Source organism: Hirsutella rhossiliensis, assembly GCF_020360975.1.
Source record: "Hirsutella rhossiliensis strain HR02 chromosome Unknown scaffold00013, whole genome shotgun sequence".
In the NCBI taxonomy this organism is placed as follows: domain Eukaryota; kingdom Fungi; phylum Ascomycota; class Sordariomycetes; order Hypocreales; family Ophiocordycipitaceae; genus Hirsutella; species Hirsutella rhossiliensis.
Window position 1 is genome coordinate 958,854 of NW_025408679.1, and position 12,682 is coordinate 971,535.

Below are 12,682 nucleotides of genomic sequence, written 5' to 3' on the forward strand. Positions count from 1 at the left end.
CCTTATAGTAAGAGTAAAGGACTTTAATATCTATTACCTACTCTAAGATAAATATAATAGAACCTTAGATAGCGCGATATAACTTATATAAGAAGTAATAAGATTATAACTTAAACTTACTACCTTAAGAAGGGAGTATATAAGATTTTTCTATAGCTAAAGGAATAGTATTATTAACCTAGCTTAGGTAATACTAAAGACTAAGATATAGTATACTAAGCTTAACCTAGACCTAACTAGGTTAGATTATATCCCTTAAACTATTATACTATAGGTCGATACTTAGGCCTAGGTACTTAAACCGGCCCTAAAGTAAAAAGAAGTAAAAGTAAAGCTAGTTAAAGCTAAGACTATATCTTAGCTAGGACTATACTAGCTAATACTTTAAACGCTTAAGGATATTAACTAAGACCTAAACTATATCTTTATTACTTTAGCGTAGATCGTAATAGCTATAGTTCCGCGCTAAGGGTAAGTATTACTTAAGGGCAACGTATAGTTTACCTTAAAGGTAAGGAGGGCGATAAGGGAGCTAAGAAGGTAAGAAGGAAGTATAAGTAAGAAAGAAGTAAGGTAAACTAAGAAGACCTATATAAAGCGTTTATAGCTTAGAAGTAGACCGTCTATAAAGTAAGGAGGGCCTACTAGCGCGAGTTCTTAAAGGAATTTAGCGCCGATAATACTAAGCTTTAGAATATAAAGAGGTAGGCTAAACTCTATAGTAGGCTACTACTAAAACTAACCTATATCCTACCGTTAGTTAAAAAGGGTAAAGACTAATTAATAGAAACCTTTAAAGGAAAGGCCTAGATATTAGCTACTAAGTTCTTCTTACTAAAGGCTAATATAACCTAAGGGCTACCTTAGCTTATAGCTAAGGCGACCTTTATAGTTAACTAATAAAGCTAGCTAGCTAACGTTATAGTAGCGCTAAGTAAGATAGTAAGCTAGAAAGTAATAGGTTTAAACGGCGTCCTCTTAAGGTTTATTAAAAAGTATAGACTAGCTTTAGTCTAGTAACTAGCTATAATCTTTAATGCTTATACCTAACTCTTATATTTCCTAGGTTAGTTCTATAGCGCTAACGTAGTAGTTATTTAAAAGCTAGGTAAGAGGCTAGAAGCTTACTATATAGTAAAGGGATAAAGACGAATTTCCCTCCTACCTATAATAGGAAAAGTACTTAAGTAGATACTAGCTTAAAGGATTATAGGAGTAATAGAAGTAAATAGTATCCTACTAGATAAATAAATAGGGAATAAAAGGGAACGCTTTATAAAAGTAGCGATCCTATTAATAATAGAACTAATATACGCGACCTAGGCCTAAAGGGGTATTATATTATTCTTATAGCTAGATATTAAGGGCGTATTTAATATAGTTAACTATAATAAGCTTATAAGGGAACTAAAGCTTAAGGGATACCTTAGATAGCTTACGAGCTTAATATAGAGCTTTATAAGTAATAAAAGATTAACCCTTTACTTTAATAAAAGGACCTTAAAGCTAACTTAAGTGCTAATAAGAGTCTTTTAAGGCTCCCCCCTATCCCTAATCCTATTTCTATACTATATAACCCCCTTATATAAGAGGCTTAGTATAATATATAGTATTTATATTATTAGCGAAGCTAATAATATAAATATAGTTAGTATTAGACCTAATAAGGCTATTATAGTAATATACTTAAAGGAAGCCTAGAAGGTATATATAAAGTAAGCGACTAAGTTTATAGTTACTTTTAAACTACTAAAGAGCGAGTTAATATACTTTATATAAAGGAGATAAGCGATAATAATACTAGTTTACTTTAAGGCCGATATAGTAACTTTAGTCTAAGAGGCCTACTTATTAAGGGTTTAAGTATACTAGAAATTACTTTAAAAGGTATACTTAAAATAGCTCTAAGTAAAGTTAAAGCGCTAGACTATAGCCCTAACTAAGCTTACGGTATCTATATAGGGCTATACCTTACTACGCGCTAAGGAAGTCTATCTTAAGGTAATCTAGTTCTTAATCTCTTATACTATAGTTATATTCTATAAGATAACGCTTATAAAAGGGAAACTATATAGGATCGCGCGGGACCTAGTATAGGACTAGTTAGCTTACTTTTAAGTAGTAATAGGCGCCTACCGCGCGACCTTAGTCTACTAAGTTAAAGCGGAGGTATAGGTACCCTTAATCGACCTTTACTTAAACTAAAGAATAATAGATACCTTTTAAAGGCTAAAGAACTTAGGGCTCTTAAGCTAAATTTAACGCGCGTTTAACGCGGTTATAAGTATACTTAAAAGAAAGCAACGCTAAAGAGAGAGTAAGCCCTTAGCGGCGCTACCTCTAGGTAAGCCCCCCCTTATAAAGGAGATAAAAGGGGTCTAAGGCTAGATAGGATTAAACGACCTCTTAAATAAAGCTAAGTCGCTTAAAAGGCTAAAGAAAGAATAGGCCGCTTAATAGAACGCTAGGGAAGACGCGATCTAATAATACTAAACTACCCTTTACCTCGCCGACTTCCTATTATAGTTTAATAAGGTAATAACGCTAGACCGTTATAAGGGCCTCCTTAAGTATATTAGTATAGTAATTACTTAGATATATATAGGAAAGATCGGGCTTAATAACTTCCTCTTTAACTAATAAGTCCTTAGTATAGTCTCGCTAATATATACCTATAAATAAAAATAAGATACTATTTATTATACGATAATTAACTATCTATTAATAATAAAGGTAAGGGAGTCCCTCTTAATATAGGCCTAGGACGTAAGTAATATAAAAGCGGGCCTTTAAAGGAAAAAGATAGCGGCGCCGCTAATATAATAGTTCCTTTACTTAAGTAAGCTCCGCTAGTTTAACTTAGCTTAGAGGCTATACGCGGATATATAGGATAATAAGACCGGGGTCGCGCTAGTAATAAAGCGGCTTTAATTAAGGCTACCTTAACTAACTACTTCCCTTACTAAAGCGACCTAAGAAAAGGAGAGGACTTACGATAATAGGACTATAGTATTAGCTAAACTAAACCTAAACTAAGTATTAACCTTACCGCTTAAACTATAGACTAAATAAAACTAAGGAGACCTAACTAAGCTAACCTTAATAGCTATTAAAGGAAACCTACTATTAAAAGACTATAACTAAATAAGACTTAACCTAAAACTAAACTAAGATAGAGCTAATAACTAGCCTTTAAACTACGACCTTAGCCTAACTCGTTAGTAGTAACGTTTACCTTATTATCGCGGCGGGAATAATAAGACCCCCTTAAGGTAGTACGCGGGGTATAGAAAGAAGTAACCTAAGACTTATAAGGAGTATAAGGACTACTACTACTATAAGAAGCCTAATAATAGCTAGCTAGGCCTAACCCTAAACCTAAACTAGAGCTAGTTTAAACGGCTAACTTATAAGATAGAGTAATAATCGGGGACTATACTAAGGTAGGTCCTATACTAGCAGCGGCGCGGAGGCGGTCGCTATAGCCTATACTATAACTATAAATCTAATTAAGGTTAAGACTAGCGATAATCTTAGCTAGGACTAAACCGCGATAACTATAAAGATACTACTAAATAAAGTTAGGAGCGTTAGTAGGGTTAATAAGCGACGTAAGATAAGGATACTTTAAGGCGGGTTTAGCGATAAGAAAACTACCGGGCTATAGCTTAATATCGGAGCTAATTAAGGGGGATATAGTAGGATCCTAAACTAACTTTAAGATAGCCGCGGGTATAGAAATAGCGGCGGACCCCCTAGCCTTAGTATTAAATAGGGCCTTAGATATAATAAGCGCCTTACCCTTACCCTTACCTTTCCCTTTTCTAAAGGAGGCTAGACTAGGCCTAGTACGATTATCGCCGCTATCCCCGCTATTATAGTTATCGCCGGCGATAAGATAGAAATAGTTAGCGAGATTATTAACCGCTATAAGGGTCTTTTAAGTAACTAAGAGTAACTTAGGCTTAACCTAAGCTAGGGTTTTAATAGTATCGCTAAACTTACTTAGGTGCTTCTCTAAGGACTTATATATATAGTAAGTATTATCTATAAAATAAGTAAAAGCTATAGCGAGCGTTTTAATATTCTTAGCTACTATAGCTAAACTAAGGGCGGACTTACTTAACGCGCCCTTACCCTTAGTAGTAGGGGCCTTCCGCTTAGCGTAAATATAAGTCTTTAAAATAGCGCGGTAAAAGCGCTCTTATACTAAACCCTTAGTAAGAGAGGGACGGTCGACCTTAGACTAAGCTTAGTATAAGGCGTATATAGCCTCTTTACCCTTAAAGGTAATCTAGATATAGATTAGCGCCGAACTTAGACTATACTATAGCGAGATAAGGATACTTACTTAGTAATAGGACTAGTTAAAGTTAGCATAAGCGATATACGCTTTAGCCTTTATAGCTATTAAAGTTAGTAAAAGTATTAGTAGTAAGACCGACCTAGGATATATCTAAGACTATTACTTATAAGACTAGTTTTAATAGCTAGTAAAGAACTTATAGGTAAGCTTATTAGTAAGGCGCCTAATATATATAAAATATAGGATAGAGCGCTCCGAACCTACTATAATAGCGACCTTCTTATAGGAAGGGGGCTTAGGAGGGGGCGAGCTACTACTACCTAAGTTAGCTTCCTAGTTAAATATTACGAAATAAAGTTAAGAGTTCTAAGTATAGTACTAGCGAGACCTAGGGATAGGGAAACGAGATAGGTAGGATTCTAAGCCTATATAAGGGATAATAAAAGGAGAGGTAGGAGGAGGAAGTAAGAATAAAACCGCGGGGGGAGGGTAGGTATATATATATATAAGCCGGGCGCGCGTAATTAGTAACTACGCGATAGACGGTAAATATAAACCGCCGCGCCCTTAATTAAGAAGTCGTATAGCTAGATAGGAACCGATTTTCGATTAGCGGAGCTAGCTAACTAAGTTTCGATTAGCCGGTCCTACCTAGGAGCGACCTATATTAGCGCCCGGCCTAGTAACTAGATATTGCCTACCCTACTAACTAACTAACCGATAGGCCGACGTAATTATAGCTACGCGGTAGCGGCGCGGGAGCTATAGGGAACGGAGGCGCCCGCGAGTTAGGCCCTTAGAGTAAGACTACTACCTATAACCCTAGGCCTAGGCTAGTACGCCTACGCCGCGGCCGCTTAGGATAGAAGCGGCTATAGCTTAAGAGGGCGTACGCCGAAATATAAACGTATAAGAGGAGCCCGCGGTAGCTAGCGTAAATTTCCTATATACTACTACTAAGACCTTATTCGAGGCGGACCTATACTAAAAGAGGGGAGGGTTTTCCCTTAAGCACTTTAGTTTTTCCCTCCTATTTAATATTAAAGTTCTAGATACCTTTAGCTAGGTCCTTAGCGTAATCTTAATAATAATAATAATAATAATATATTATTTACTAACGTTTTTTTATAACTAAGCGTATATAGTTTATATAAGGGTTCTATCCCTTTAAGCGCGGTATTAAGTATTATTTAAAGTCGCGCCTCTTTAAAAGCTAAGTAAGGGTATAATATAAGGGCTTTTACCTTATATAGGCCTAGACTAAAGTCTAAGCTAAGTCTATATATAAGCGGCCTCCGCGCTTATATAGGCTATACTTATACTTTTCTTCCTTTTCCCTTTTATAAATTATTAACCTTCTTTTAACGGACTATACCTAAGCTTTTACCTCTACCTACTATATAGTATCTCTCTACTTAAGGGTCTATAGCTTATCTTACGCCTTCTCTTACTCTTATATATTACCGAATATATATATAAGGTATTAAAAGAAGTCTTATAGGTTATATTTACCCTTAAGGCTACCCTTATCTTAAAATCTAAAGATCTACTATATCTAAGGCTTTAATAGTATATAAAAGAGTAAATACTATACTATATCGCGATAGCTATTTAAGCCCTATTTCTTATTAGTTATAAACTTTATTTATAGCTAGCTAAGGAAAAAGTAAAAGGACTTTAGCTTTCTATCCTAAGTCGGCTAAGGGAGCGGCTTTTATATTAATAGTATCGCCGCTATAACTAGCGTTATAAAGGTTATAGGGGTTAAAGCTAATCTTATAGATAGCTCCCTTAGTATAGCGAGAACCTTATCCTTCTTACTAGCCGTCGCGCTTTTAATCGCTTTTAGGATAGCTATAATACTTCCTATCTATTTAAGGAGAGGCGGAGTACTCCCTTAAGAAAGTAGCACCCTCTTTAAGGAGATATTTATTAGATCTATTAGTTAATAGCTTATACTATTATAGAGTAAGCAAAGGTATATATATAGGTACTATTTATAGGATAATATTATTACTATTAAGATTATACTAGTAACTTATCTAGAGGTATCTAGAACTATAGCGTTAAATAAGAGGGAAGAACTAAAGTACTTAAAGGAAAACCCTTCCCTTTTTATAGCTAGTCCGCCCTTATACTAGGTCGCGGTTATAATATATAGGAATCTTACGCTAGCTATCTTAGGTATCGTTTTAGTTAGTTAGAATCGTATTAGCCCCGCTATAAAGTAACCTTAGAAAGTAACTCCTTTATATACGTAGGGTATATAGCGTTAATTAGTAGTAAATAGGATAATATTAATAAGCTATATAGAGCTCTTTTATACGCGGCTAGCCTATATATATATATATAGGATCCGGCCCTCTATATATAACTATATAGCTTAGGCCGTAGCCTAAGCTTATAACCTATAATAGTTAAAGACTCTTATAGGTTCTAGCTTAATAAGTAATATCCTTTTTAAAGGATATATATTTTATATATTTCTAGTAGTACCCCTTAGTATAGCTAGGTTCCTTATTTTAATACTATAATTTAAGCGTTATAATAGCGTTAATAGCTTATAAATAGCTTTAAAGGTAATATCGGTAGGTAAAAGATAATCTAGTTATATAAACCGGGCTTATAACTCTTAAGTAAGGGCTTAAAAGTATAGTAAAAGAAATAAAGGTATAGAAAGGTAAATTAAGTAATATATATCTAAGTCTATCTATTAAGATAAGAGAAGGGCTTATATAAGTATAGTAACTATATATAGCTAGTAAAAGAGGGTATTAAGATATTTCTATTCCTAAGTTAAGCCTATATAATATCCTTAGGCTAAGGGAGTTATATTAGTTAAGTAGGCTTCCTTATATATAACTATTAGGTTTACTAGGTATAACTATAGCCTCTTATACTTACTCTTCTTAATAGTAATAGAGCTATAGCGTTAACGATTTTAGCGTCGCGCGATATATATATCGTAATATTATAATATTACTATATTAGTAGGAGGCGTTATTAAAAATTTAAATTAAAGAGGATATATAAGAAAAAGGCTGTATATAGTATTATATAGCTAGCCTACGCTAAATTAAGTATATATTTTATTTCCTTAATTAACGAACCTTTTCCCTTTTAACGGACCCCCCCTCCTAGTAGAGCTAGGTAGAGGGGTTGACTCCTTTAAACCACCCTAGTACTGCGCTGGGGTGAACATGGCTCGCATGAGGAGTAGAGGATTTAACATTTTGATAATGCCTAAAGGTTTACGGGATGAAGTTAGTTATCTTGAGAAACAGCAGAGAGATGTGCAAAGCTTAACGTTGTCCGTGGGCAAATCTTCCGCCTCGGCACCACGTTTCTCCAAGAGATGCGTCTCGACCATGCTCGGATGTACAGTGGCGGTAAAGATAATGTGGTTCTCCGCGGCAACGTACTCGATGAAGCTTCACTTGTGCTAGGTTGGCAGCCGTACTGGCCGCAATCTCCGGCACCATGGTCTCCGGCATTGTCGCTACACCGCTCGTAGGACCTATGGTCCTGCATTGGAAAGGCTGGCGCCCGGCAAGAAAGCTTTGATGCAAATAAAGGCCCTCTTGGCGTTTGTTAAAGGTACGGGGATTTTAGCACGCCCACTGGCGTATCCGCCTCCCCGAGGAGAGAGGCAGCACTCCAAGTGCTGCGAAGAGGGCAACACTCTTAGATTCCAATATATCTAAAGCTTCGCCAAGAATCGTTGGTATCCGTCGAGGCAACTGTGGATGGCGTCGCCGCAGACGCCGCCCCGAAGAACCAGGACGTCCTAGCTGCCCATATGGTTTGCCGCCGCGGCAACATGACATTCATCGGTGATGTCTATGACGTGGACTAAGGCGCAGACGTCGGAGGGAAGTGCCGAGGCCCTGTCCCTCAGCGTCTCTTTGTTCGGCCAAGAAGAGCAAGGTGAGTCGCCCCAGCGGCAGCAAACGCATGGGCTGTCTCTCGGCCGATGCCGCTGCCCTACGGAGGTATACATGAGGATGCTTAACGTTGGACTGGCCGATATCATTCGGATCCTTATTCAGGTATGTTGAAGGGGGCATCGGGCTGGGGGTAGCAGACGGCGAGCTGAAGGCAAAATGCACAATGACAGGCCACTCACGATGCCAGTAATTATTATTGTCTATCTGGTTGTCTCGACAATAGGACCAGCCGGCGGAATTGCCGATAAGCGTCGTTATGCCAGGTTGGCGTAGCAGATGGTAGATGGGGTTGCATGACGTGGTGTACCTGGGAAAGAATGGTCGGGTCTTGGGCGCTGGGCAAGTGAGGACCTAACGAGGCAGGCCTTTTCATACTATCAGAATTTATATGGGCTGTAACGGGGATTAAGTATTAAAATGCCTCGCTCTCCTCGCTCCTCGTACACGAAACTCTGGTCGCAGTCCATGTTCGCATGCGAAGCATACCAGGTAATGACATGTCAACTAAACGAGAGAATACCCTAACCGTTGTCTGCAGCGTTGCAAGCACGATAAAAGTGCGTGGTGCGGGTCAAAGTATGTGAGGTTTCAAATCTCCCTTGCCTGGACCCCAAACACTCATGCATGTGCATAGCCTCGAGCTAACGAATGATACACTGGACGTGATAGACCCTTCTTGGAGTTTCCAGAGGGTATCAGGCCAAGGAAGAAGCCAACATGGAGCCAGGCTTCGCGTTGGGCGAAGCCTTAATGTCGTGATTTCTGCATGCACCTGGTGTTATACCCCTGCTCACCTCGATTCTTAACAATCCTCGGTATGAAATAGCGATATGCGTATATATAAATAGTAATATTTTATTGTACAGCATAGGGGCCTAAGTTCTCTACGGACGTGGCCCCTCGTATCACTTCGTTTATCGTGTAGGCCTAATACCATCTTCTTCCTCGGACATCCCCATCGGTCTATCCCCCCTAAACAAGTACCCCCTGATAGCCTTCTTCAGTCCGAGCCCCCATCGCGGGCCTTCCTGGTGAGCAGCACCCTCTTGCTTTTGCCACCGCATGCATACGTGTTTCCATCAGCCTGGCCTGGCCCCGGTCTCGCCACTAAGGAAAGGGATCGATATCATCGTGAAGCGCGCCTCCGCGTGCCGCCACGGCAGTGCCCTGCGCGTCCAAACCTTGATCTGTGCCACACACCTGCGTGCCCGTCATCGTGCTTCTAGCTCCATTGGCTCTTTGTTGTCGTGATCGAACTTTGTATGGGAAAATGCTCATTAGGAGGCCCCGCTCAAAAACACCTCCGCGTCACGACTGTCACCGAGAGGCATACCGCTGCAACGCCACGAGATACATGCTCACTTGCACACCTCTTCCTGGCATTTGTGTTATATCCTACTGTCCGCTCCGGCTCTTCGGGGTTTGGCGAGCGCTCGTAAACGCTATGCCAGCATCTCTCGATCGGCCTCATGCCGTCAAGTGGAAACGTGGGGGCACGAACTTTGACGTTTTCAGTCGTGCCCTGCTTCACAAGCTGTTCCCAGTCGCCTGCTTATCTTGGATGGGGCAGTCTCTAATTGGCCTCCGTGCTGCACGAGCTGGCTCGTGAAAATCCATGGAGAACGTCACGACCCAGCCAAGTCTGAGCTGCTTCCCCACCGCACCAAATAGGCGCGACTCCGGGGAGGCATCAATCTGCCGTCTTGTCCACCTTTGCGCCAGACATCATGTCGTTGAGACCAAGTGTAGAAAAAAGCAAGTGTGGGAAAAAGCAAGGCAGAAACGGCTTCACCAGCCCATTGTGGAGGGACCAGGTATCCGCTCGGTGCCATGTCGATGAACCGCGGTGAAACCATGGCCAAGTCCAACGTTGGGCCTCCCAGAGGCTAGCATGAGGTGTGGAATGGTCTTCGGAAAAGGCCGTGGCGTCGGCTCCAGACGTGACTTTCCGAGCGTGACCGAGCTCAAGCTATCCAAGCCATCGAGATTATGTCGGCCATGGGGTATTTCAACCAAACATCCCCCTTCAGAAAGGTCTCGTTTCCCACCAGCCTGCAAGATCCCCAGATCTCGGGCTCTTGAACTACATCTCGATTCCATAGACATGTCACCCTCCACAAATATGGCACGTATCGGCCAACACATCAGCATGACTGCCAGGCCCATGTCGACTGCCTGCGGGCCAGATACCCCCTCGCCCATGCCACCGACTCTTGCATCGACAATGCCGCCCGGGTTCGCGGCTGCTGTGGGACAGCTCGAGACGTTTGTCCTCCCGGAAAAGGTTTCGGGGTCCGTCTCAGACCAGGCCATGGCCAAGGCCATGATCGACGCTTGGCGCCGTGATGGAATCCTGCAGGTAACCATGTCGCAGCTCCAGCGGCAGCGATACCAGAGCGCAGACGCGTCGAGCAGGCGCTTCTTCCGCCGTCCCGCCGGGGAGAAGCAGGCGTGTGTGGACAGGCGCAGCTACGCCGGCTACATTGCGTCGGGCGAGGAGATAACGGATGGCGTGGCCGACTACTCGGAGATTTTCACCGTGACCAAGGATCTGTCGCCCAGAGATAAAAGAGTCGCCCATGGCTGGCCATGCCACGGGCCGTGTCCATGGCCGGATAGCGGTATGAAGGCTGTCATGGGACGATACATGGCCGATCTAGGTGCGAGTGGAAACAAGCTCCTTGAGTTGATCGAGCTGGGGCTTGGCGTCCCCACTGGGTCGTTGACAAGGTATACCGACGACGGCTGGCACCATATGCGCGTCCTCAGGTGAGCTGACCCTCAAGAGGCGGAAGAGGGCCCATCTAACAGGGCTGGACAGGTTTCCTGCCCGACACAATACCAACGGCAAGGGAAAGGACGGGCGCGGCATCGGCGCTCACACGGATTATGGGCTCTTGGTCATGGCTGCGCAAGATGACGTCGGAGGTAAGAGATGTCGTCTAGGCGGCGCAGTTCCGAAGGCTGACTTGAGTAACAGGGCTGTTTGTGTATCCACCACAACGAGGGGGCCGGCCCGTCAATTGGCGACAGGGCGCCGCCGGAGACGAGGAGAACGAGCCGGGCTGGGTATACGTGCCCCCGACGCCAGGCACCTTGACCGTCTTTCCCGGTAAGTCAAGTCCAGTTTGTGGTTGCGTCTGTCTGACTCGCGGGCGACCAGGCGACATGCTGCAGTACATGACCAATGGCGTGCTCCGGTCGACGCCGCACAAAGTCGGGCTCAACACGCGCGAGCGCTTCGCCTTTGCCTATTTCCACGAGCCCAACTTCCGGGCCGTGGTCAAGCCACTTCCGGGGTACAGCGGCGGACAGGAGCCGGCTGAAGGGATCCATTACGGAACGCACTTCACGAACATGTGTCGTCGCAACTACCCGGACCGCATCACGACGAGGCGGTTGGTGGCCGAAGGACGATACCGGATGCTGGACAGCGAGAAGCTCCGCAACGGTGGGCCATCATGACCGGGCGTTTCGAATCCTGTTTTTCTCTTCCTTTGCAAGCAGGGGGGGGTGACACGGCTCATGCTCCCACTAAGCTGGCTCACCCCGCTTGCCTTGCTTGGGCTGGGACAGCGGAGAGTCAGGGCGCTTGAGTGAAGCAGGTAACTTATGGGAGCATTTGACGGCATGTCGTCTAGGCAGACCATGTGGCGCCCGGCGCTCGGATTTTCTCTGCCGCCGAACCCTCGGCCGAGAGGGGGTGGCGGACGGAAGAATCTACATACATACGACGGTGCTCGGCAAATCAGGCCACCGCCGCCTGGATCAAAGCGGCATTCTCCTCGCCAATCCCGTCTGCGCCACGGGTGACGTGTGCTAGCTAGCCGAGGGTCAATTTTCCCGACATACTGTACAGGTACAGTGCCGGGGCCAACGGCACATTACTACATACGTAATACTGTTGGTCACCGCTGTGCATGCGCCTCTGCGATTCGTAATGCGACGCTCGTCATGTGCTTTGGGAAGCCGACGCCGAGTCGAGAGCCTGACACTCGGTCCCACGTCAAGCCCGTCGTCTGTTAAACGGTTCAACTGCAGCATGCCTCGACAGGTTGACTGAGACATAGCTCCTGTGCTTGTCTGAAAGGACAAGCGGATGCCCTGCGTCTTGCCCGGCTGGATGGAGTGAGGCTCTTTGGGGCGTCTTGTCGTTGCTAGCTTTGCAACACTAAAGAGTTGGTGTGCAAGGCTGTGCCTCGTCCGGTATGGGGTCATTCTTCCATGCGTAGCGCGAGCCTTGCAGGTGCACCAGACGGTAGCAGAGTCCATGGCTTGAGACACGGGTTCACCAGCTTTCTTCTACTTTCTACTAATAATAAGCCGAGTTGCGTGGCAGGTGGGCCAGTGGTGCGTACGTTGCATGGGGATGCATCAGCTCGTGCAGATGTGGACGGTGTATTAATTACGAAGTATACAACCTAGGCAT

At 43.5% G+C, this 12,682-nt stretch overlaps 1 protein-coding gene across 1 annotated transcript; it reads left to right on the top strand.

Annotated features, from left to right (window-relative positions):
- Window positions 1–10,477: 10,477 nt before the first annotated feature.
- HRG_09637 (2OG-Fe(II) oxygenase superfamily domain-containing protein) lies at window positions 10,478–11,718 on the top strand (the record flags this gene model as incomplete). Its single annotated transcript, XM_044868108.1, has 4 exons — window positions 10,478–11,022; window positions 11,075–11,181; window positions 11,234–11,365; window positions 11,417–11,718. The coding sequence occupies 4 exons, from the start codon at window positions 10,478–10,480 to the stop codon at window positions 11,716–11,718; spliced, it is 1,086 nt and encodes a 361-aa protein (XP_044716689.1).
- Between the last annotated feature and the right edge of the window lie 964 nt (window positions 11,719–12,682).